This window comes from Odocoileus virginianus, chromosome 22 (assembly GCF_023699985.2).
Source record: "Odocoileus virginianus isolate 20LAN1187 ecotype Illinois chromosome 22, Ovbor_1.2, whole genome shotgun sequence".
Taxonomy (NCBI): domain Eukaryota; kingdom Metazoa; phylum Chordata; class Mammalia; order Artiodactyla; family Cervidae; genus Odocoileus; species Odocoileus virginianus.
Window position 1 is genome coordinate 36,804,608 of NC_069695.1, and position 27,190 is coordinate 36,831,797.

The 27,190-nt window shown below is 40.7% G+C and overlaps 1 protein-coding gene across 6 annotated transcripts in view; it reads left to right on the top strand.

Annotated features, from left to right (window-relative positions):
* The window catches only part of FHOD3 (formin homology 2 domain containing 3), a 515,377-nt gene that overhangs the window by 296,750 nt on the left and 191,437 nt on the right, over positions 1-27,190 (top strand). For all 6 annotated transcript variants that reach the window (XM_070452863.1, XM_070452865.1, XM_070452864.1 and 3 more), the window contains exon 6: positions 7,844-7,938. In XM_070452863.1, the coding sequence (XP_070308964.1) occupies positions 7,844-7,938 (95 nt within the window). The remainder of the gene's footprint in view (positions 1-7,843; positions 7,939-27,190) is intronic.

Consider the following 27,190-nt stretch of genomic DNA (forward strand, 5'->3'; position numbering starts at 1 on the left):
ATTAAGAGACCAAGATTATCAGAATGGATACAGAAATAAGGCCCAACTAAATGCTGCCTATAAGAAACCCACCTTAATTATAATGTTTTAGTTAGTTTAGAAGCAAAAGGATACAGGAATAAGTATCATACAGACACTAATAAAGAAAAAAAGCTAAATTAACATTAGAGAAAGTAGACTCCAGAGTAAAGAAAATAGCAACAAATAAAGACATTATAAAAGAAATGATTCACCCAGAAATGGAAAACCTGTACATGAAGCAAAAACTGAGAGAAATGAAATGTGATATGGAAAAATCCTCAGTTGTAGTTGAAGACTTCAGTATTCCTCTTTTAGTAATCAATAGAACTGGTAGACTGGAAATCACCAAAGCTATAGTGGAACTAAATAACACCACCAACCAACTAGTTCTAATAGACATTTTTAGAGCATTCTACCCAACTATAGTAGAACACATATTCTTCTGAAGTGCATAAAAACATTTACCAAGATAGATCATTTCCAGGATCATAAAAATAACAAATTTACAAGACTTGAAAGCATCTATTTTCTGACCATAATGAAATCAAACTAAATCAGTTATAGAAGGATAACAGGAATATTTCCAAATGTTTGGAAATGAAACAACAAACTTTTAAATAATCATATGTAGAAGAGAAATTTTCAAATAAAAATTAGAAAATAGCTTGAACTAAATGAAAACAAAAATATAAATTAAAATTTGTGGGATGCAATTGAAACAGTGCATGGAAGGAAATTTATAGCATTACATATTTCTGTAAGAAGAAAGAAAATAATCCATGATATAAACATTTTCCTTAAGAAACTAGAACATAAAAGGAAAAATAAACCCAAGTAAGTAGAAGGAAATAAATGATAAATACAAGGGTAAAAACTAATGAAATTGAAAACAGAAATAATAGGGCTGGATTATTGAAAAGCTGGACTTTCCAGATGGCACTATTGTAAAGACTTGCTTACTGATGCAGGAGATGTAAGAGACTCAAGTTCAGTCCCTGGGTTGGGAAGATCCCCTGGAGGAATGCATGGCAACCCACTTCAGTCTTCTTGCCTGGAGAATCTCTTGGACAGAGGAACCTGGCAGGCTATAGTACACAGGGTTGCAGAATCAGACACGACAGAAGTGACTTAGCACGCACACTGTTGGGGAAAGTTAATTCTTTGAAAAGCGATAAGAACAAATAAGCAATAATGACAAAGAAAAAGAAGACACTCATTGCCAACATCCATAATGATAGAGGGGCTATCATGACGGACTCCACAGACTTTAAATAACTAATAACAGGATACTATGAACAACTGTAAGTAAATAAAATTGATACTTAGATGAAATGAGCCAATTCCTTAAAAATCACAGACTACCAAAATTCACCCAAGATGAAATAGATAACCTGACTAGCCTTATTACTGTAACAGTTATTGTCTGTGACTATTAAAGAAATTTGATTTGAGGTTAGGAGTCTTCTGAAAATGGATTGTCCAGGCTCAGATGGTTTCCTGCTAATTCTGCCAAACATTTGAAGACAAAATAAAACCAATTTTATATAACCTCTTCCAAAAACAGAAGAAGAGGAAATGCTTCCTGACTCATATTATAAGACCAACATTACTATGCTGCAAAACTGGACAGAGACAGGATACTACAGACCACTGTTTCATGAACAAAGATGCTAAAATCCTCAGCAAAATATCAGTGAATCAATTTCAGCAGTATATAAAAAGAATAATACACCATGGCCAAGAGGGAATGCAAGGCTAGTTCAATATTTTAAATTCACTCTGTAACCCATCGCATTATCAGTCTGAAAAAAGCCATTTGATAATATCAGCTGATACGGAAAAAGCATTTGACAAAATTCAGCATCGATTTATGATTAAAAACTCTCTTAAGAAACTAGACACTGGGAGGCTCTTTGCCTTGATAGAGGGCATTGTACAAAAACCTATAGTTAACATCATAATTAATGGTGAAAGACTACATTCTTTCTCTTTAATATTGAGAAAAGGTAGTTGTCCACTCCAACCACCACTATTGAATATTCATACTTAACCAATGCAATAAGGCAAGGAGGAATAAAGGGAAGTGGGCTGAAGGGGATATAGATTGAGAAGGAATAAAATTGCTCTAGGTCACAGACATCATTATTATCTATATAGAAAACCTCAGTCTGCAGAAACATAATCCTGCAAATCCCTAGAATTAATGTTTAACAAAGTTACAGAATACAAAGTCAAAACAAGAAAAATTATATTTATTCTAATGTTGAATCTCCAATACTTTGGCCACCTGATGCGAAGAACTGACTCATTGGAAAAAACCTTGATGCTGGGCAAGATTGAAGGCAGGAGGAGAAGGGGACAACAGAGGATGAGATGGTTGGATGGTATCACTGACTCAACTGACATGAGATTGAGTAAGCTCCAGGAGTTGGTGATGGACAGGGAGGCCTGGCATGCTGCAGTCCATGGGGTCGCAGAGAGTCAGACATGACTGAGCGCCTGAACTGAACTAATAATAAATAGCTAGGAATGCAGAAATTTAAAAAATATATCCAATAGCTCCAAAAAATATGAAATACAAATTTAGCAAAAATCAATATACAGAATCTCTAGTTAAAAACTACAAAATACCAATGAAAACAGAGAAGATCTACATGATGACATAATAAGATCATGGGATGCAAGATTGAATGTAGTAAAGATGTCATTCTTCCAAAATTTATCTGTAGATTTAATGCATTTCCCATAATATTAGGTTGGTGCAAAAGTAATTGCAGGGTTTGCATTACTGAAGTTTGCTGTTTGATATTGGAATATATTCTGAATAAATGTGGTTATGTTATACATCATTTTAATGCACACTTCTCGCTTTATGGTTTTTTACTAATGACTTATTACTTGCTGTTTATTTTATATTTATTTTAGACTATGGAAATGATGTTAGGCAAAAAGCAAATTCAAGCTATTTTCTTGCTGGAGTTCAAAATGGGTCTAAAAGCAGTGGAGACAACTTACATCAATAAAGCAGTCGAGACAACTTGCAACCTCGATAATGCATTGGGCTTACCAGGCGACTCAGTGGTAAAGAATCTGCCTGTCAATACAGGAGATGCAGGAGCCTGGAGTTTGATCCCTGGGTCAGGAAGATCCCCTGGAGAAGGGAATGGCAGCCCACTCCACGATTCTTGCCTGGAGAATCCCATGGACAGAGGAGCCTAGTGGGCTACAGTCTGTGGGGTCACAAAAAGTCAGACACGACTGAGTAGCAGCAGCATCCTATCGAATAGTCAGAATATGGTGTTAGACCCATGGAATAAATGTGTGAAAAAAGAATATCCGTCTAAACCACACAATTTCTAAAAAAAATTATCTCAAAATGGATCACATATCTATATATTAAAAAAACCTTTTTTTAGAAAATAAACTAATCGTGACTTTGTTTGGGCAGTGGGCTCTCCGCACTCTGTGTCTTAAGAGTCTTTCATCATGTGCTTCTGTTCAGTTGATAATTGATGTGTGACCTCAGTGACATCCTTGATACGACTGACACTTATGGAGCACTGACTCTGACAAAGCCTCTGATCTAACTCAGTCCCTACAACGCCTCTGCAGAATAGGTACTACAATCTTACTATCTCACTTTTGAGATGAAGGAACAGAAGCACAGAAAGTTAATAAAAATGCCTCGAGAAAACTCCAAGAGCAGTGTAACAACAAATGGCCTGGTCTCTCTTTTCAGACCTGTGCTGTCATTGCGCACCATCACCACTCTGTTCTGACTTGCTGATACTCCTCATCCTTTTTCAGAATGGAAATCTGTAATTTTTGTGGCTCCTGTGACCCAGATCATCTACTTTTCCTTTCTTTTTTTCCCCTCCCATGTGAGTTTTATTCACAGGCCCTCATCCAGGCTGGTGATTTTTCTGCTTTTCGAAGCTTAGTATGATTTTTAACCCACTTAAATCTATTTAGCGCCATCTTGTGTCTGCATTGGGTTTTGCAGGAAGGAGCTCATTGGTTTCAGGGTGGGCTCTGGTGCGGGGAGATCTAACTTGAAAGCTTTTGCTTCTCACAATATTCTGACAAACTAGCGTGATCAGAAAATTGATTCCATTAGATGTGGACTTTCTGGTGACTTTCTTCCTCCAAAGTGGGCAGTTAATAGAACCTTGAAGGGAAACAGATCATGGAGAAAAAACTTACAGAAATTCTCACTTTGACTCACTTTCCGTAGCGATGCCCTGGCTTGCTGGGCTTTCTGCAATACCAGAGGCCCTGAGAAGTCAGTGGGGAGACTTTACTCCCTGGCTTTTCAGCCTTGGGAGGGGGGAAGGGCCCCCCAAGAAATGCACCTTCCAGAGACTATAAACAGTTTCCATCATCTCCCCCATGCCATTGCTTTGGAAGATGCTAAAGTCTGCGTTAGTTGCTCAGTTGAGTCCGACTCTTTGCAACTCTATGGACTGTACCCCAACAGGCTCCTCTGTCCATGGAATTCTCCAAGCCAGAATACAGGAATGGATAGCCTATCCTTTCTCCAGGGGATCTTCCTGACCCAGGGATCAAACCCGGGTCTCCTGCATTGCAGGCAGATTCTTTACCATCTGAGCCACCAGGGAAGCCTAGCATCTGAATTTGCTTCTCCAACAGTGGAACTTGAGTGGGAAAAGGACAGTGATGCAAACGCCTCTTCCCTGGAGGTTTGCCAGTTTGTTTTGGAAGGGAGAGGAGGAAAGAAAAAGCAAAAGGAAAAAATGGGGCAGGATGTGCTGAATTCTCAGAACTCTTCCATGAAGTGGGAGCTTTATCTTACTGAAGGAGGGAGGGGTATGCCGAGAGGGGTAAGCTAGTAAAAAAATTCTAAAAACCAGAAAAAGCACTTAACACTTTGCATTATGCAGTCTTATTTAGTTCCCTTTTGTGTATCTGTTTGCTTTCCAGTTAGAGAAGTAATAGGTACTTTTAATGAAAAACAAGGAAAACAAAAAAGTAGAAGAAAATATATCCAAAGAACATATATCATGTCATAATGCTTAATATATCATGGGGTTTCCTTTCCTTCAATGCTTGAAGATCTTAGTACTTTATTGAATTATATAATGTTTCTCATTTTCTACTTTTTAACTATTTTATCAGAAACAGCTCACAAGTTAGGACATAGGTTTGGTAAATTACTCTGTATGCGGTGTTCTAGTGGATTTTATATATGTGGATGTGTGGATTTTAGTTGATGTTTTGATGTTATAGATGACACTTCAGTGCATATTTTTGCTTCATTCTCTTTCCTCCCTTAACTTAGGGTTATTTCCTTAGGATAGATTGTTGAAATCACATTGGCTGAGGAAGAGCTTCGAGAGGACTTTGAGGCTCTGAGTAGAGACACAGAGGAGTCACTTGTCCTGGCTAGAGGTAGACTCAGCCGCTTGGTAGTGATGGAGCTTGGGAGCACTTTTCAGAGCCTCAGTTTTTCCTCTGTCAGGTGGGGGTAGTAATACCTCCTATACAGCCTGGCTCTTGTGTTAATAACACATATAAAGTCCCCCCACCTCAAATCTTGAGAGATGGTGGACACTAAATGGTAACTATCGAAACTATTTTTAAAACAATTACAGCACTACATAGATTACAGGACTTGTACCAGTTTGCCCTGATGCCAGGAATGCATGAAGTTAGTTATTTAACCTCTGCAGCGGTTGATACCTAATCATTTCTTTTAAAAATGTCTTTGATAATTTAAATAAAAATGCTACCCTTGTTGTTTTATTTTGCATTTTTATTATAGTAAGAATGAACAACTTTACTATTGTAAACCAGTTTGTCTTCCCTCTTGTGTTGTTCACTCACTAAGTCATGCCCAACTCTTTGCAATCCCATGGACTGCAGCATGCCCCGCTTCCCTGTCCTTCACCGTGTCCCAAAGTTTTCTCAAACTCATGTCCGTTGAGTCGGTGATGCCATCCAACCATCTCATCCTCTGTCACCTCCTTCTCCTTTTGCCCTCAATTTTTCCCAGCATCAGGGTCTTTTCCAATGAGTTGGCTCTTCACATCAGGTGGCCAAAGTATTGGAGCATCAACTTCAGCATCTGTCCGTCCTATGAATTTTCAGGGTTGATTGCCTTTAGGATTGACTGGTTTGATTTTGGCTTTTTTATATTGGCATTTAGTATTTTCTTATCAACTTTTAAAATAAATCATTTAAACCTTTATCATATTTTCTGTCATGTGTCCATTTATCTAGCATTATGTTTTTATGTCAAAGTTTGATTTTCTTTGTGTATTACATACTTTTTCTCATCAAGATGAGAATGTGGTTGTAATTGTGATCTCTTCATTATAAATCTTTTAAATGAATTTTTATTTGGTCTGTAATATTTCTTGCAAATAATAACAGTTTTAAATATTAATTTCTAACCATCCTACCTTTTATTATTATTCATGTCTTGTTAAATTTGCCTGAAACTCTCTAGCATGGTATTAAATAATCATAGGATTAATGGACATCATTTTAAAATTACTTCTGATTTTAACAGGAATATCTCTAATGTTTCACGACCAAATAGAATATGAATCTGGTATTTCCAAAAATATACTGTTTATTGTGTCAAGGATACATTCAATTAATTGCTTAAAATTTTGAGTTTTTACATATATAAGAACGTACTTTTTCTCAGAATGATTATGTGATTTTATTATCTATTTTTTGGATAAAAATAAATTTTCTGACATAACACATATATTTGTATGCTTGGAATTAGTGGATACTCATATTTTATGTTTTATTTACTGTTTTCAGTCAATACCATTTCATCTGAACTGTTTCCTACAACCTGCATATAAAGCTGTGTGTGTGTAAAGCATAAAAGAAAGAATATAGGAAAAATATATCAACATGTTAAGAATAATTATAAATTATGAGATTATGAATTGTTTTTATTTCACACCTCTTACTTTAAGTTTTCTAAAATGAGATATTTATTATTACCAGGAAAAAAGGGTTGCCAAAAGTGTCAATGCCATACCAATTAATTATGACTGAAATAAGATTTAGCAGGTCAGATGTAATTCAATGAAGCCTATTTGTTTAGAGTATATAACCTTTGTTTATTGATTTTCTAGACACCAAATTATTTTGAAACTAAGGGAACTGAAAAAATTGAGTTAGTATTTGTTTAAAAAGTGTAATAATATATTTTTTATGGATAATGACAATATTTGGTGACTATATTGTCCTTAACTAAGAATTTATTTGATAATGACAATTTTTTCATAATATCTGACATTTTAAAACCCAAAAATCTTTAGAAAGGATTACACATAATACTTAAATACATATTTATTTCCTATATAAGGATTCAAATAAACTTAGGATGGTTCCATAGCATCTGGGACCAGCCTGACCACAGGCTGGGGCACTGGACAGGTTGCTTTGAGAACCTCTTTCTGTAACTGGAGGCCATGACCCAGACACCATCTCATCCATATCTGTGTCCCATCTGGGACTTCACCCAGATATAGAAACAGAAAACATGTATTTATACATCAAGGCACAGAGAAGCAACAGTCACTGGATTTGGTGCCTTAATTGCATCTTCCAGATACCAGGAATAGCCTTTGTTTCTTCTGGAATGGTCCACACTTTCTGCAATGAGATTTCGCTAATTTCAGAGCTCAGGAATCAAATCAGATCAGATCTTCAGATTTGACCATTAACATACAGTGTACTTAAAGTGTGAGAATCTCACTTGACATTATGATCACGGGAGATGTTATTTACTTATAAAACCATAATATCTCCTTGCTTCTTTTTCTCTTCTCTTTAGCTTTGGGCCAGATTATGTTGTACGTGGATGGGATGAATGGAGTAATAAACCACAATGAAACCATTCAGTGGCTGTACACTCTCATTGGGTCCAAGGTAAGAGATTATGGTTGAACATTTTATTTGGTTTGTATGTCATACACCTCACTTTTTGTTATGCTCTCTGGGATGGTTTTGCAAAAAGAAGTCCTATTTAGCTCTGTTCCAGCCCTGTCAGAGTACAAACAAGGACTATGATTTTATAGATTAAAAAAATACCCAAATTGCACAGAACTTATTAATTTTTAATGCATTTTAGTTATTTTCTTTTAAGCTTTTTTTTTTTTTTAAAGTTTTTGGCTGCCCGTGCAGCGTACGGGGTCTTAGTTCCCCAACCAGGGATGGAACCTGTGTACCTGGCAATGGAAGTGTCTTAACCACTGATACTAGCAGGGAAGCCCCTTCTTTTAATTTTTAATCAAATACTTTTGGCACCTTTGGTTTTTAACATTTAATTAAAACATTAGGCAATGGGTAGAGCATTAATCTTGCCAGTGGTAAAGCCAACGAATGCATGCTCAGTCATGTCCGACTCTTTGACCCCATAGACTATAGTCTGCCAGGCTCCTCTGTTCATGGAATTTTCCAGGCATGAAGACTGGAGTGGGTTGCCGTTCATCTTACCTAATGTATTTAATGTTTAATACGGTCAGTTACTTAAGTATGTGTATGTTGCATATATGTATATGCATATTCCTGTATGTATAGATGAAAGAATTTGAGTCTGCCTTCCAATTCTGCCATCAATTATAAAAGTGACCAGCATTTACTCACAATTCACCCAGGCACCATAGTAAGTGCTTTTCCAGCATTATTGCCTTTAATCCACACAAGGCTACTGTAAGGTAAATAATGTCCCCACTTTGTAGTTGAGGAACTCGATCTCTCTAGTTCCCCCATGGATCTTGGGGATCTGTGTCTGTTTGGTAGTGTCTTTTCTGTGAGTCCTCAGTCCCTGGGGCCACGGCCCCGAGAAGGAAGATCCGCCATGACACTCGAAGACCCGCCATGACACTGGAAGATCCGCCATGACACTCGAAGATCTGCCATGACATTCAAAGATCCGCCGTGACACTCGAGGGGTGTTGGAAACTGAGGGAGCCTCTAGCGTCGCTCTCTCTAGATTCTCAGGTGGAGCCATGAAGGACCTGGCTGGAAGGCAGAGTTGGAGGAAGTCAGAAGGGATCCCGGCTTGAGCAGAAGCCAGTGAATCCAGGCTGGAGTGTGGTCAGCCCGTGGGGTGAGGCAGCATGTTGGACATCACGGTGATGAGAGTAGGCAGCAGGGTCAAGCAGGGAAGGTGTTGGGGGCCTGGGTGGGGAATTTCAACCTGATTTAGACATGTTGCAGAGTCAGTATAGCTTCCTGGGGGTCCCTGCAGAACCCGTGGTCATCCCCAGGCTTACCCATCCCTATGCTCACTGCCACCTTCACAGTGGCGAGCCTGCCAAGGCTGGTGGGCACCAGCCCTGGGCTCTCGGGCAGAGTCGCAGTCCTTGGTATGTGATACCCACTGGGTCCCGGGTCTTTGGTTGACCCTCACATCTTCTGCTCAATTTTCCTTTTCCCAGTATTATTGTTTAATAGAGTCTCTTCTCCCATATTATAATAGAAACAGTTACGGTTTTTCTTAGAAGACTGAAAATCTTTTCTTCTCCTTCTCTTTTTTCCTTCCTCGTCCTCCTCCTCTTCTTCTCTTTAAACATTTGGCTCTATTTTCTTTGGGAAATGGATATGCCTTTATTTACAAAGTGCTTTAGGTGACCTTGCAAGCTGAGTGGCATGATGAGCCTACTGGATTGATTTTCAGACTGAGGGAAGATATGTATCTCAATCCTGCTTCAGTGTTTTCTGATTTTTCCTCCCTTCTGCTGAGTCTCCTTAACCTTCATGTTCATTGGGAAGCTTCTCCATACCCTGGGCTCCCTGCAGGGTCTTGAGGACCCCAAAAGCTAGGGAGACGGGAGATTTTGCAATGAAAGCTGACTTTATTATGGTCATAATAAAATGCCGACAACCAACCCTATTTAGAAACAGGAGTAAAACCTAGCCGCTACCCTTGTTACTGGAAAATTGACCACCTTTTAGCTCATCACCAGGAAGGAGTAGAGGAAGGGTAAGATCCTGGTGGAGGGAGTGGGAGGGGAAAAAAGGATGGGAAAGGCATGGAGAAGAGGAGAGAGGGAGAAATGGATGAGGGGAGAGACCAGGACCAGGGTGAAAAAAAGGAGAGGAGAAAAAGGAAATGGGCCTAACGAAATGGCTCCGTCTGCTCAGTAGATGGGAGGAAGACTCACAGCCTTCAGTGTTGCAGCAGTACCCTGTCGATTTTTCTTTGGCATCATTTTGCAAGGAAAATAAACACTGGGAAAGGAATATATGGGACATCTTTATTGACTTCTAAATAACATGGGGAAATCATGAAATTCAAAGCCCTCAGGAATGAGATGTAGGACTTATGTTTCCCCTCTTCTTTCCCTGTGCAGCACACACAGTGTTTGGGACCCTGGGCATCTCTCTGAGGCAGGGTATTTCCCTCCCCCGCCCAGGCACTCGGGGCATCAGCACTGATAGGTCACTGCTGGATCCTTCTTCCATCTTTCATTTTCCCTACAATGGTCTCCAGCTGCTGTGTTCAACACCAGACCAGGCATTATGCGGAGGAGAAAATAGAGCCAAGGCTCAGCCTAAGCCTTGGGGCAGTTGGTGGTGTTAGGGGACTGTGGGCCTGCTCGGAGCCTGTGTCCACTCTGTAATGAAAGAGGAAGGTCTCAGCTGACCCTGCAGGGAGTGCTCAGTTGCAGGTTACTGGCTGAAAGTCAATAGGGGCAGCAGCCACCAAGTGCAGTTTTAATGAGATCACTTCTTCTTTACAAAACCAGTATGGTGACCTTAACACTCCCCCTCACCCCCATGACTGGGGAATGAGATCTCTGCCAGGAAGAACAGGTGAACCAACATAAAACCCTAAGTTTTAAGAAGGAAGCCTCAGCCTCTCCTTTAATATGCAGTTTGGGCGATATGGCCACAGAGGTTTTCCTGACTCAAATTAAATTAAGAAATAAGGAAAGCCAGGGGTCCCAGGTTTTTCTTTTGACTAAGATTTCTCAGAACCTGAACGACAGGAACCCTGAGGTCCTGTTGTTTGTGCCTTAAAACAGGCACAGAGTTGATGATGGAATCTGGGGTTAGAGAAGCCTTGCCATTCTGTTCTCATAATTCTTCATTTTCCTTCCATGAAAGGCAACAAGATATGTCTGCCAGCGGGCCATTATGCAATATTTACAGGTATTCGAGTCTCATAACCAGAGGAGGAAATGATCCATTTGCAGCCAAATAATTACATTTTAAAAGAAAGAAAAAGTGTTTTTCAATAATATGTTTCATTCTGTTTACAAAAATCCATCTTTAAACTTCCCAGTCAGAGGTAAGAAGCAGATGCTATCCTCATGACTTTTCACATGATATGGATTTTTTTCCCTCTTCATATATCTGGAAGTCTCATTAACTGGGGTAAGGTGATTCGGCTTGTACAATATAACCTTTCGTTATTATCATAAAGAGAGTCTGTTTTTCTTTATCTGTATGGATCGCCTTCTGGCCATGGGGAAGGCCCCAGTATCCCTTAACCTTCTTGTAGGTTTCATGACCTCCTGATATTGTCATAAAACCTGCCCTTTCTATGTTGCTCTCACTGCATTTTTCTGTTGGCCCCATTGCAGCTCATTCTCCCAGCTGTGCCCCAAATTGCTGGTCATAGATCTCCAGACTTACTTTGTGCTGTGTGGGGTTGGCCCTGCGCCCTGACTCCCATGTGGCACAGCTGCTAAACCTGAGTCAAGGGGAGCTCTGGCCACAAGCCCCTTTCACACACACACAAATGTTCTTATACACCTTAGAGAGCCATGCTCCCCACTCCCACAACAAATACACACACACACACACACACACACATACACACACACACACATACTGGGGCTGTGGCTCAAAGTTTCTCGTTAGGACAGTACGATGATGAGAAGTAACATTGGGTGTGTAGGATGGAGGTGGTAGGGGAAGAAATTGACAGGGATAGGGAGCTTGGGGCCTAGCATGCTATCGAAGCCCCGAGATAGTGAGACCTGGCTAAGAATTGCAGCAGAAATTGATGAAAATCTGGAGACATTTTGCAGAATAGCTTCCTAGGACTAGATTTCTGCATGTGGAAAAACAACTTGAAGAATGAAAGCAAGGGTCATAGTTTTGAACCTGGGCAGCTATGACTATGGCATTGCCTCTAGCAGAGGTAGTGGTGGTGGTGGTGCTTAGTCGCTCTGTCGTGTCCTACTCTTTGTGACCCCATGGACTGTAGCCTGCCAGGCTTCTCTGTCAATGGGATTTTCCTGGCAGGAATACTGTAGTGGATTGCCATTTTCTCCTCCAGGGATCTTCCTGACCCAGGGATCGAACCTCAGTCTCCCACATTGCAGGTGAATTCTTAACCATTGAGCCACAGGGAATTCCCCCAGCAAGAAAAGAAAATTTGGCAGTCGGGCTTCAATAGCTGGAAAGCTTTGACATACTGGGTAAGATGAAGGCAGTGTCCCCCAGGAGAGCTAAACAGGTGTATCCATGGTGCCAGGAAGTGCTGGCTGGTTGTGAAGTAGAGGAGGTTTCGTCAACCCTTTGGTCATGGTCATTGGCTTGTCACTGCCAGTGTGATCCACTCAGATGACCCACAGTGGGTGAGATCTGAAGTGCTTTTTCATTTTTAATTTTTTTGGTTAATTGTTTTGAGATAATTGTATGTTCACATATAATTGTTAGAAGTAATACATAGAGATCCTGTGTAATCTTTACCCAGTTCTCGCCAAAGATAAACATCCTGCAATACTGTACTATAGTATCGCAAATCAGGCAGTTGAGATTTTGGTACAATCAAGAGACAGAATGTATCCATAACTAACAGGAGCCCCAATATCACTTCCCTCCTATTCCCAACTCAACCTAAATCTCTGGCAGCCATTAATCTGTTCTTCATTTCTATACTTTGGTGATTTCAATAAAGTTATATGAATGGTAGGGGCCACAGCATGTAACCTTTCGGAGTTAACTTTTTTCCCTCAGCATAATTATCTGGAGATTCATTGAAGTGGTTTTTGAGTAATGTAATATCAAATAGAATTCTAGCCTTGGAGAGATGGAAAAGTCTTGTTCAAGATGTTCCTGACATTCACCAGCCACATTCCTGATACTTCAGCTGAGCAAGTGCCATTTCCCTCAAACGGCCATTACTGGACACTGGAACTGTGGGAAAGCCTTACTTGTGGGGACCCACCTCCACCTCTCTGTCATTAACCAAATGCCTTTCACTGCTTTCTGGAATAACACACACTCACTTCCCTATGGAAATACTCTTAAAGTATTTAAAGACAGATATCATGCCATCCTGACTCATTGGAAAAGACCCTGATGCTGGGAAAGACTGAAGGCAGGAGGAGAAGGGGACAGAGGATGAAAGGGCTGGATGGCATCATCAACTTGATGGACATGAGTTTGAGTAAACTCTGGGAGTTGGTGATAGACAGGGAGGCCTGGTGTGCTGCAGTCCATGGGATTGCAAAGAGTCAGACATGACTGAGTGACTGAACTGAACTGATTATGCCATCCTGTCCAAGTTAAATTCGATGGTTTCCACAGACAGTCCTTGGGGATGTAGTTTGCAGTTCCTCATCATGTGAGTTAGCAGTTTCTCTGTCCATCCAGTACAAAGGGTCTTGCTATGGTAAAATCCCAGAATACAGCGTCAGCCTTCTACACACCCCACCACTGCATTCAGCAGCAGCCCTGGGTGTTAGCTCCAATCAAACTAATAATTCACTAAACCTCCCAGGTTTTGTTTTGTTTTTTACTCATCCACATTTGCCGGTTCCTTCCATTCTGCATCTCTGTGATTGTTTAACATGTAAATGCAGAGCTTTGATTTTTTTTCCTATTGATTTCAGGCCAGAGTTCCAACCTCAAGATCATATTCACTCAGGAAAGGAAAGCTTTAGGCTTTAAATGTTTACTTCCAGCATTTCCATTTGATTCTTACAGTTTCCCTTTGCTGAAATTTGTCATCTGTTCATGCATGGTGTTTACCTTTTCCATTAGTCTTAACATATTAATCATTGTGAATTTTATAGTTCTAATATTGCATCAAATCTATGGATGTCTTTGTTTCTTGTCAACAGGGGTGGGGAATTGGGCCTTTTTTATACATCTTATAATTTTTGGTTGAAAGCTTGGTATGTATAGGACAGTATAGGCTGTGGTAGGTAGTGTTTATGCCTGTAAATGGGCAAGTGTCTAATACTAAGCAGTTAGAGTAGAGAGGTTTTCAGTTTTCTCTCAAGTGGAGCAGGGCTTGATTTTACTGTTGCTGTAATAGCTTCCTTTACCACCTGTTTCCAAGTTCTACTAAGTAATTGTGCCTTAGGTGAGAACTGGCTTGCTCGAGAGTTTTTCTCAATGTTCCTTTTTCACTGTGAGCTTTAAACATTTTCTACACATCTAAATTTCAGAGGGAGGTCAATCTCCATGCCTCTGTCCCTTGCCAAGTGGAACCTCCTGTGGCCTGGTGCTTCCAGGACTGGACTTTCTCTATTGCCTTTGTTTCCCACATTGGTCTTCAACAAGGTCAGTGTGCCTGTGTCTCGAGGTGGGACTGTCTCAGTGGTCTTGTCCCTCCCTCAGTGGTAGGAGGACTCTAAAAGGTCTCTTCTGAGGATGGGCCCCTGCCCCTCTCCCATCAGTACAGAGTCTTATTCTTTTTCATTCTCCTACACTACCTGTGCTTCAGGGGCAACAAGATTTGCTACCCTTCCCTGCTGCTTATGGCTTTTGTATCATAGAGGAGAAGACTCGGGATATGGTTTCCTGCCTATCCAGGTGGTCTGTGGCTGCTCCCTTCCTCCTGTGCGGTGTTTGCTGTTGTTCTGGTTATCTGGGCTGTGCATCCCCCAACCTGTGCTGTGGGAGACTTTCGTAGGTCTCAATCCCTGCCTCAATCTTCCTCATGGTGCCATGGAAGTCCTTGGAGAGTAGTGTGAATGGATGCTAAGTTCCTTTGTGTCTGTAGTTCCCAGGGCTTCCACACTCTCATGGCAGTCTACTCTTGACTGTTTGTTAAAACTGTGATCTGAGTTTTACTTACTGCTCAGTATGGTGCCTCCCATCCTCCTTCTCCACTCTACCTTAGATGGGCCATTGCTGTGTCCTGCCTTTTCTTAGTGGAAGGAAACTGTCCCTTTTTAGATTTCACACTACTTGGTTGCTGTGAAATCCCGGCTCTCTAATGGGTTCAATAAAAGTTGATTTTAATGATTATTTGGCCTTTTCTTACTGTTAGGTTTGGAGCTACAGTCTTTGCCACTTTTTAAGTAGAAGTTAGAGCTTCAATTTTGTATATTTAAAAACACATTAAATAAAATTCCATGAGATCTACCCAGTTCAGTTCAGTTCAGTTGCTCCATTGTGTCTGACTCTGAGGCCCCATGAACTGCAGCACGCTAGCCCTCTCTGTCCGTTACCAACTCCCGGAGTTTACTCAAACTCTGTCCATTGAATTGGTGATGCCATCCAACCATCTCATCCTCTGTTGTCCCCCTCTCCTTCCGCCTTCAATCTTTCCTAGTATCAGGGTCTTTTCAAATGAGTCAGTTCTTCACATCAGGTGGCCAAAGTATTGGAGTTTCAGCTTCAGCATCAGTCCTTCTAATGAGTATTCAGGACTGATTTCCTTTAGGATGGACTGGTTGGATCTCCTTGCTGTCCAAGGGATTCTCAAGAGTCTTCTCCAACACCACAGTCCAATGAATTCTATCAGATTTTTATGTTTAACCTTTCTAAATTATTTGAATTAATCTGTATTTTGTTAATAGAAGTTTGGATTAAAACTAATTTCCTGATGCAGTTAGAGATAACTGATTGAAGAAAAAACAGCTTAAGTTTATTGGTATAGTATGAAATCTTGATATTAAAAAATAGCCTTTTAAAACTTTTACTGATTTTTTATGATTGTAAGAGTAATATATTCTCTTTGTACCAAACTTTAAAAATACAAAATTAAGGTAAAAATCACCGGAAGTGCTATTACAAAAAGATTTTTAAACTTTGTACATTTTCTTGTAATTTTCCTACAATATTTTCCTGTATTACTGTAGTATTTAAAAAACCTAACATTTAATGCCTGTGTAATTAATATGAGGCATATGAATGTACTATAATTCATTTGATATTTTCAGATTGTAAACGGAGAAGGCAATGGCAACCCACTCCAGTACTCTTGCCTGGAAAATCCCATGGACGGAGGAGCTTGGTAGGCTGCAGTCCATGGGGTCGCTAGGAATTGGACATGACTGAGTGACTTCACTTTCACTTTTCACTTTCATGCATTGGAGAAAGAAATGGCAACCCACTCCAGTATTCTTGCCTGAAGAATCCCAGGGATGGGGGAGCCTGGTGGGCTGCTGTCTGTGGGGTCGCACAGAGTCGGACACGACTGAAGTGACTTAGCAGCAGCAGCAGCAGATTGTAAAATCAAATTATTTCTGATTATATGCTATATTTAAAGAGTTTCTTTGTTTTTTCATGAAAGCATATTTAGTGAATGAGGTTGTGTTTGAATTTTTTCCATGTTTAGCAGTATTTCATTAGGTAAGTTTTTTTAAATCCCGGTTTTTTTTTAATTTTTAAAAATGTATTTATTGATTTATTTTTGGCTGTGTTGGGTCTTTGTTGCTGTGCATGGGCTTTCTCTAGTTGTGGTGAGCAGGGGATACTTTTCACTGTGGTGTGAGGGTTTCTCATTGCAGTGGCTTCTTGTTGCAGAGCACAGGGACCTCGGGCACGCAGGCTCAGGAGTTGTGGCACCCGGGCTTGGTGCTTCATGACATGTGAAATCTTCCCAGACCAGGGATCAAACCGGTGTCCCCTACATTGCAGGCAGATTCTTAACCTCTTGACCACCATGGACGCCCCCACGTTTTAATGCAGGTTCAATTTGGGGCTTCCCTGATAGCTCAGTTGATAAAGAATCCACCTGCAATGTGGGAGACCCCGGTTAGATTCTTGGATCAGGAAGATCCGCTGGAGAAGGGAGAGGCTACCCACTCCAGTGTTCTTGGACTTTCCTGTGGCTCAGCTGGTAGAGAATCCATCTGCAATGCGGGAGACCTGGGTTTGATCCCTGGGTTGGGAAGATCCCCTGGAGAAGGGAAAGGCTACTTACTCCGGTATTCTGGCCTCGAGAATTCCATGAACTATATAGGCCGTGGAGTCACAAAGAGTCAGACATAACAGAGTGACTTTCACTCACTCCAGTAATATCTGTGTCAGAGAGATTGTGGGTACAGAGAGCCACCCTTCCCTTTCTATTGGTTATTTGGCTCTGTATACCCAGAAATCCCTGGAGGAGGAAATAGCAACCCACTTGAGTATTCTTACCTGGTGAATCTCATGGACAGAGGAGCTTGGACGGCTACAGTCCATGGGGTCAGAAAGAGTCGGACATGATTGAGTGACGGAGCACATAGGCACACACCCAGAAAACTAATTCTCACTGATTTGATCTCTTGGATATCCCTATAATCTCAGTGGAAGGAAAAGAAAAAAAAAAAGAAATTTTACTAGACATTTTGGGAAGAATTTACTAGTCACTGCAAACCAGAGGTTGGAGTCAGACCTTAAAGGAGCCAGCAGGCTGAGGGGACCCCAAGATCCAGAATGGGTCCCCAGCCACAGGGCTGGAACAGCATTTTTTTTCATTCTGCTCTGAGAGGATTAGCTTCAGGGAGCTGATTTGTGGCAAGAACCACAACTCTCCAAAGGCTTATTGATAAACCAGAACGGCAGCTTACAAATGTACATAGTCAAGATCCCTTATGAATGAAAATGGGAGGAATCAGGAATGAGGTGAGACTCTGACCCTCCTGCCCTTTGGGGGCATGTGGCCAAGCACTTGCAGCTGTGTTGCAGCTTCTGGGAAATGGGTGGCTCTAATGTGGAAGAACATCTGGGATGATGTAAAAGCTTCACTGTAGCCGATGTGCTGTTCCTCGGACAGAGATGTTCTAGGAGAGTTGGGTGGACAGGATGACTGAAAAAAGCATAAGCTTCCAGGAGCCCCTTGGGAGCAGCCCTACCAGCTCAGCCCATCCTTTGCCAGCACTGCTGACCCCCATCCCTGCAGCCTCTCTCTACCGGCCAGTACTCATCTGCCAGCCCTTCTCCATCCACTCTAAAGAGATGCCAGCTGACTGCCACACTCTGGCTAACAGCATTTTCACCATTCCTGAGCTTGGCAGTTGTCCACTGTCATGTTTCCAGGGCTGGTTATTTACATAAGAAAGTTCTTTAACTTTTATTATTGCTCAGAGAAGGATATGTGTCACATTTCCCCATGGCTTATGTTTTTACACCAGAGGGAAAGCTGGGGTTCCCTACAGTATGGTAGAAATCAGATTAGCCTTGGTTTTCTTTGACTTCCTCTAGAAATTAGCTGTGTGACCAGTCACAGAGCCTTCTGGACCAGGAGGTTTTGTATTTGAAGCTGGGGATAGCAGTCATGGGAAAAGTATCCACTCTGGTTGATTTCCCCCCTTCATTTTGCAGGTACTATTGAGGTGTTCCCTAAGGCGGTATTTTAGTGCAGGGTTTCGGTAGTGCTTATATAACAACAATGGATTTATGTTACCTGTTATCAGCTAACTCTTCATAGTTACCTTGAGGAATCTATCCTAAAGGAAATTTAGCAAAGTGGATGTTTTTTTGGTCTTGTTCACTTTTAGTCATTATTCTTTACAAAAACCTCCAGGTAAGCCCCAGTACTTTATCTCAATAGAAGAACATGTTCTTTTACAGCATTATTTACTACTTTGACATTTATTTGAATTATTTTTGAATTTTCATTTTTGTTGTTTAGTTGCTAAGTTGTGTCCACCTCTTTGCAACCCCATGGACTATAGCATGCCAGGCTCCTCTGTCCTCCACTATCTCCCGGAGCTTGCTCAAACTCACGTCCATTGAGTTGGTGATACCATCCAACCATCTCAACCTCTGCTGCTGCCTCCTCCTTTTGCCTTCCATCCTTCCCAGTATCAGGAACTTTATTTTTGAATAGTCTTCTGTATTTGGCATTCTGCAAGATTTCAAGCGACTAAATAGTAAAAATTTGAGGGTTTCCCAGCCCCACAGTTGGCTACTTCATTAATCACCAAGTTGGTTCCTTTTCTGCAAATTGCATTGGATCATACATGGGTTGGCCATTAGGCCCTGTAGCCATATCACATGTGTTTGATGCGGGTGACTTCCTGTCCTGGCAGGTGTGCCAACTTTGGGGTCTGCACCCTTCCCCCACAGACACCTGAAAGCCTTGGCTCAGATTTTTAGCCTCAGGGAGTGTATTTTGGCCTGTACTTTATTTCTGGTAAGATCAACCTCATTCTTTTTTTTTTTTTTTTCCATTTATTTTTATTACTTGGAGGCTAATTACTTCACAACATTTCAGTGGGTTTTGTCATACATTGACATGAATCAGCCATGGAGTTACATGTATTCCCTATCCAGATCCCCTCTCCCACCTCCCTCTCCACCCGATTCCTCTGGGTCTTCCCAGTGCACCAGCCCCGAGCACTTGTCTCATGCATCCCACCTGGGCTGGTGATCTGTTTCACTATAGATAATATACATGCTGTTCTTTTGAAACATCCCATCCTCGCCTTCTCCCACAGAGTCCAAAAGTCTGTTCTGTACATCTGTCTCTTTTTCTATTTTGCATATAGGGTTATTACCATATTTCTAAATTCAATATATATGTGTTAGTATGCTGTAATGTTCTTTATCTTTCTGGCTTACTTCACTCTGTATAATGGGCTCCAGTTTCATCCATCTCATTAGAACTGATTCAAATGAATTCTTTTTAATAGCTGAGTAATATTCCATGGTGTATATGTACCACAGCTTCCTTATCCATTCGTCTGCTGATGGGCATCTAGGTTGCTTCCATGTCCTGGCTATTATAAACAGTGCTGTGATGAACATTGGGGTGCACGTGTCTCTTTCAGATCTGGTTTCCTCAGTGTGTATGCCCAGAAGTGGTATTGCTGGGTCATATGGCAGTTCTATTTCCAGTTTTTTAAGAAATCTCCAGACTGTTTTCCATAGTGGCTGTACTAGTTTGCATTCCCACCAACAGTGTAAGAGGGTTCCCTTTTCTCCACACCCTCTCCAGCATTTATTGCTTGTAGACTTTTGGATAGCAGCCATCCTGACTGGTGTGTAATGGTACCTCATTGTGGTTTTGATTTGCATTTCTCTGATAATGAGTGATGTTGAGCATCTTTTCATGTGTTTGTTAGCCATCTGTATGTCTTCTTTGGAGAAATGTCTGTTTAGTTCTTTGGCCCATTTTTTGATTGGGTCACTTATTTTTCTGGAATTGAGCTTCAGGAGTTGCTTGTATATTTTTGAGATTAATCCTTTGTTGCTTCATTTGCTATTATTTTCTCCCAATCTGAGGGCTGTCTTTTCACCTTACTTACAGTTTCCTTTGTTGTGCAAAAGCTTTTAAGTTTCATTAGGTCTCATTTGTTTATTTTTGCTTTTATTTCCAATATTCTGGGAGGTGGGTCATAGAGGATCCTGCTGTGATTTATGTCGGAGAGTGTTTTGCCTATGTTCTCTAGGAGTTTTATAGTTTCTGGTCTTACATTTAGATCTTTAATCCATTTTGAGTTTATTTTTGTGTATGGTGTTAGGAAGTGTTCTAGTTTCATTCTTTTACAGGTGGTTGACCAGTTTACCCAGCACCACTTGTTAAAGAGGTTGTCTTTTTTCCATTGTATATCCTTGCCTCCTTTGTCGAAGATAAGGTGTCCATAGGTTCATGGATTTATCTCTGGGCTTTCTATTCTGTTCCATTGATCTATATTTCTGTCTTTGTGCCAGTAACATACTGTCTTGATGACTGTGGCTTTGTAGTAGAGCCTGAAGTCAGGCAGGATGATTCCTCCAGTTCCATTCTTCTTTCTCAAGATTACTTTGGCTATTCAAGGTTTTTTGTATTTCCATACAAATTGTGAAATTATTTGTTCTAGTTCTGTGAAAAATACCGTTGGTAGCTTGATAGGGATTGCATTGAATCTATAGATTGCTTTGGGTAGAATAGCCATTTTGACAATATTGATTCTTCCAATCCATGAACACAGTATGTTTCTCCATCTGTTTGTGTCCTCTTTGATTTCTTTCATCAGTGTTTTATAGTTTTCTATGTATAGGTCTTTTGTTTCTTTAGGTAGATATACTCCTAAGTATTTTATTCTTTTTGTTGCAATGGTGAATGGTATTGTTTCCTTAATTTCTCTTTCTGTTTTCTCATTGTTAGTGTATAGGAATGCAAGGGATTTCTGTGTGTTAATTTTATATCCTGCCACTTTACTATATTCATTAATTAGCTCTAGTAATTTTCTGGTAGAGTCTTTAGGGTTTTCTATGTAGAGGATCATGTCATCTGCAAACAGCAAGAGTTTCACTTCTTCTTTTCCTATCTGGATTCCTTTTACTTCTTTTTCTGCTCTGATTGCTGTGACCAAAACTTCCAACACTATGTTGAATAGTAGTGGTGAGAGTGGGCACCCTTGTCTTGTTCCTGATTTCAGGGGAAATGCTTTCAATTTTTCACCATTGAGGGTGATGCTTGCTGTGGGTTTGTCATATATCGCTTTTATTATGTTGAGGTATGTTCCTTCTATTCCTGCTTTCTGGAGAGTTTTAATCATAAATGAGTGTTGAATTTTGTCAAAGGCTTTTTCTGCATCTATTGAGATAATCATACAGTTTTTATCTTCCAATTTGTTAATGTGGTGTATTACATTGATTGATTTGCAGATGTTAAAGAATCCTTGCATTCCTGGGATAAAGCCCACTTGGTCATGGTGTATGGTTTTTTTAATATGTTGTTGGATTCTGTTTGCTAGAATTTTGTTAAGGATTTTTGCATCTATGTTCATCAGTGATAATGGCCTGTAGTTTTCTTTTTTTGTGGCATCTTTGGTTTTGGAATTAGGGTGATGGTGGCCTCATAGAATGAGTTTGGAAGTTTACCTTCTTCTGCAATTTTCTGGAAGAGTTTGAGTAAGATAGGTGTTAGCTCTTCTCTAAATTTTTGGTAGAATTCAGCTGTGAAGCCATCTGGTCCTGGGCTTTTGTTTGCTGGAAGATTTCTGATTACAGTTTCAATTTCCTTGCTTGTGATGGCTCTGTTAAGATCTTCTGTTTCTTCCTGGTTTAGTTTTGGAAAGTTATACTTTTCTAAGAATTTTTCCATTTCATCCAAGTTGTCCATTTTATTGGCATAGAGCTGCTGGTAGTAGTCTCTTATGATCCTTTGTATTTCAGTGTTGTCTGTTGTGATCTCTCCATTTTCATTTCTAATGTTGTTAATTTGGTTCTTCTCTCTTTGTTTCTTAATGAGTCTTGCTAATGGTTTGTCAATTTTATTTTTTCAACAAACCAGCTTTTAGCTTTGTTGATTTTTGCTATGGTCTCTTTAGTTTCTTTTGCATTTATTTCTGCCCTAATTTTTAAGATTTCTTTCCTTCTGTTAACCCTAGGGTTCTTCATTTCTTCCTTCTCTAATTGTTTTAGATGTAGAGTTAGGTTATTTATTTGGCTTTTTTCTTGTTTCTTGATGTAAGCCTGTAATGCTGTGAACCTTCCCCTTAGCACTTTTACAGTGTCCCATAGGTTTTGGGTTGTTGTGTTTTCATTTTCATTCATTTCTATGCATATTTTGATTTCTTTTTTGATTTCTTCTATGATTTGTTGGTTATTCAGAAGCGTGTTATTTAGCCTCCATATGTTTGAATTTTTAACAATTTTTTTCCTGTAATCGAGATCTAATCTTACTGCACTGTGGTCAGAGAAGATGACTGGAATGATTTCAATTTTTTTTAATTTTCCAAGACCAGATTTATGGCCCAGGATGTGATCTATTCTGGAGAAGGTTCCGTGTGCACTTGAGAAAAAGGTGAAGTTGATTGTTTTGGGGTGAAATGTCCTATAGATATCAATTAGGTCTAGCTGGTCCATTGTGTCATTTAAGGTTTGTGTTTACTTGTTAATTTTCTGTTTAGTTGATCTATCCATAGTTGTGAGTGGGGTATTAAAGTCTCCCACTATTTTTATGTTACTATTAATTTCCTCTTTCATACTCATTAGCGTTTGCCGTACATATTGCGGTGCTCCTATGTTGGGTGCATATATAATTGTTATATCTTCTTCTTGGATTGATCCTTTGATCATTATGTAGTGTCCTTCTTTGTCTCTTTTCACATCCTTTATTTGAAAGTCTATTTTATCTGATATGAGTATTACGACTCCTGCTTTCTTTTGGTCTCCGTTTGCATGGAATATTTTTTTCCAGCCCTTCACTTTTAGTCTGTATGTGTCTCTTGTTTTGAGGTGGGTTTCTTGTAGACAGCATATATAGGGGTCTTGTTTTTGTATCCATTCAGCCAGCCTTTGTCTTTTGGTTGGGGCATTCAACCCATTTACATTTAAGGTAATTATTGATAGGTGTGGTCCCGTTGACATTTACTTCGTTGTTTTGGGTTCACGTTTATACAACCTTTCTGCATTTCCTGTCTAGAGAAGATCGTTTAGCATTTGTTGAAGAGCTGTTTTGGTGGTGCTGAATTCTCTCAGCTTTTGCTTGTCTGTAAAGCTTTTGAATTCTCCTTCATATCTGAATGAGATCCTTGCTGGGTACAGTAATCTGGGTTGTAGGTTATTCTCTTTCATTACTTTCAGTATGTCCTGCCATTCCCTTCTGGCCTGAAGGGTTTCTATTGATAGATCAGCAGTTATCCTTATGGGAATCCCTTTGTGTGTTATTTGTTGTTTCTCCCTTGTTGCTTTTAATATTTGTTCTTTGTGTTTGATCTTTGTTAATTTGATTAATATGTGTCTTGGGGTGTTTCGCCTTGGGTTTATCCTGTTTGGGACTCTCTGGGTTTCTTGGACTTGGGTGGCTATTTCCTTCCCCATTTTAGGGAAGTTTTCAGCTATTATCTCCTCGAGTATTTTCTCATGGCCTTTCTTTTTGTCTTCTTCTGGGACTCCTATGATTTGAATGTTGGGGTGTTTCACATTGTCCCAGAGGTCCCTGAGGTTGTCCTCATTTCTTTTGATTCTTTTTTCTTTTTTCCTCTCTGCTTCATTTATTTCCACCATTTTATCTTCTACCTCACTTATCCTATCTTCTGTCTCCATTATTCTACTCTTAGTTCCCTCCAGAGTGTTTTTGATCTCATTTATTGCATTATTCATTTTTAATTGACTCTTTTTTATTTATTCTAGGTCTTTATTAAACATTTCTTGTATCTTCTCAATCTTTGTCTCCAGGCTATTTATCTGTAACTCCTTTTGTTTTCAAGATTTTGGATCATTTTTATTATCATTATCCTAAATTCTTTTTCAGGTAGATTCCCTATCTCCTCCTCTTTTGTTTGACTTGGTGGGCATTTTTCATGTTCCTTTAGCCGTTGGGTATTTCTCTGCCTTTTCATCTTGTTTAGATTGCTGTGTCTGGAGTGGGCTTTCTGTATTCTGGAAGTCTGTGGTTCCTTTTTATTGTGGAGGTTTTACCCAGTGGGTGGGGTTGGACAATTGTTTTGTCAAGGTTTCCTGGTTAGGGAAGCTTGCGTTGGTGTTCTGGTGCGTGGAACTTGATATCTTCTCTCTGGAGTGCAATGGAGTGCCCAGTAATGAGTTTTGAGATGGGTCTATGTGTTAGGTGTGACTTTGGGCAGCCTGTATGTTGACGTTCAGGGCTATGTTCCTGCGTCGCTGGAGAATTTGCGTGGTATGTCTTGCTCTAAAACTTATCAGCTCTTGGTGGTGGTTGGTTTCAGTGTAGGTATGGAGGCTTTTGGATGGTCTCTTATTACTTAAAGTTCCATGTAGTCAGGAGTTTTCTGGTGTTCTCAGGTTTTGGGCTTAAGTCTCCTGCCTCTGGATTTCAGTTTTATTCTTCCAGTAGTCTCAAGACTTCTTCAACTATACAGCACTGATAATAAAACTTCTAGGTTAATGGCAAAAAGATTCTCCCCCGTTAGGGACACCCAGAGAGGTTCACAGAGTTACATGAAGAAGAGGAGAGGGAGGAGGGAGATAGAGATGAGCAGGAGGAGAAAAAGGGGGACTCAAGAGGAGAGAGACAGATCTATGCAGTTGTCTGTTCCCAGAGTGTTCTCCGTAGCCCAGACACCCACAAAGATTCACAGAATTGGATTGGGAAGAGAAGGGGAAAGGAAGAAATAGAGGTGTTCTGAGGTAGAAAACAGAGAGTCAAGATTGGGAGAGAATAATCAACACACTCCTGAATAAAAATGGGAACTGAATATTGGATTCTTAAATGTCCACAATTTATATCATATACTGAAAAACAAAGATTAAAAATCTAGAGTAGAGGTTAGACTATTAAAAATACTATATTAAAAACAAAAACCAAAACACACAAAAAATTTTTAGAAATATATATGAAGTTCGGTTTAAAAATAGGGCTTCTCTCTCTTTTTTTTTTTTGGTAAGGTTATAGTGTAATGAAAATGAAAATTAAGGAATAGTAGAGGAGTATTGGGGACTTTAAAAGGAAATAAGAGAAAAAGAAAAATAGAAAATAGAAGAGAAAAAGAAAAAAAAAGAAGAAAAATTTTTCCTAATTAAAAAAATCGTAAAAATCTATGAAAATGAAAGTTAAGGAGTAATGGGGGAGTAATAGGGAATTTGAAAAGAAAATAAAAGAGAAAAAATAAAGAAAAAAAAATATTTTTTCCTCTTTTTACTTAAAAAAAAAAAAAAGTAAAAATATATCTAGGAACTTCTCTGGAGCTGTTGCGGTCAGTGTGGGTCCGGTTCAGTTTCAGATAGCTCTTCGTTCCAGGTTACACTTCTCGATATCTACAGGCCCCTTCCGGTGTAGTCGGTGTTATCTACAGGGATTTTAATCTGTTGCACCGGTCCCTTCTGAAGCGGTTCCCTTTGTTTATTTGGCTTCTGTTTGCTGGTCTCTTCAGTGCCTAATTTCCGCCCTGACACAGGCGGGCAGAGGTGGACTCTTATTCAGGTTGCTAGTTCCATCGCGCTGCGGGGAGGGGCTGGTGCTGCTTTCCCCTCTACGCTGCTCAGGCTCCAGGCTGTTCTATATGGAGCATGCCCTGCGCTGCGCGTGGTTCCAGCCCTCCAGGTGTTCCACAAAAGCCCGGAACAAAAAGCTGCGCCTGCTTTTTGTGCCTTCCCCGTCAGAGTGGCTCAGGCAGCCAGAAGCTTGACGGGCGCACTCTCCCCGGGTGCGGCGCGCCTTCACCCCTCCGTGGTCCCAGTCTCAGTTTCTGCCCGTGCCAGTCGGGTGAGTGCGCCTTCTGCCCTCCGCGTCCCCAGCCCCAGTCCCCACCCGCGCCGGTCGGGTGCCTGTACCCTGTGTCTCGCCACGACCCTCCCGGCGGATGTCGACCATCCAGAATCTCAGGAGGTCTTTGATTAGAAACTGGAGGCCTGTTTGCAGTGCGGTAGGGGATGTGGTCCTTGGGGCCGCGCCTGCCCCTTTCCCCTCCCCCTTGCCTCCAGTCTCCAGCGGGACTGAGCCGGTCCATAGCCTGCGAGCTCTTCTCTGGACTTGCTCGGTCCCTTTGTTCTGCGAACGACCAGCAGTGTGTTCTGGCTGGTTAATTTTCTCTCTCTCTTTTGCTGTCCCACAATTTAAGTTGGTAACTCACAAAAGCTCCCTCTGATTGTCCTCAGGGCACTCAGGCCCGGTCCTTACATAAACAATGCCGCCCGCTCCTCTCCGTTCCGCCCACACTTGCTGGTGGTGGATGCGGGTGTCTGGGATACTTTTCTGCTGGGAGTTGCTTTTAGGCACGTAATCTGTGGGTTTTATTTATTGTTCCCCTCCCAGTCAGGTTGCCCTCCGAGATTCAAAAACTTCCCCCAGACCCGCCAGTGCGAGGGTTTCCTGGTGTTTGGAAACTTCCTCTATTAAGACTCCCTTCCCAGGACGGATCTCTGTCCTTAGCTCTTTTGTCTCTCTTTTTATCTTTTATATTTTGTCCTACCTCCTTTTGAAGACAATGGGTTGCTTTTCTGGGCGCCTGATGACCTCAGCTAGCGATCAGAAGTTGTTTTGTGAAGTTTGCTCTGCGTTCAGTTATTCTTTGATGAATTTGTAGGAGAGAAAGTGGTCTCCCCGTCCTATTCCTCCGCCATCTTGGCTCCTCCCTCTCCAACC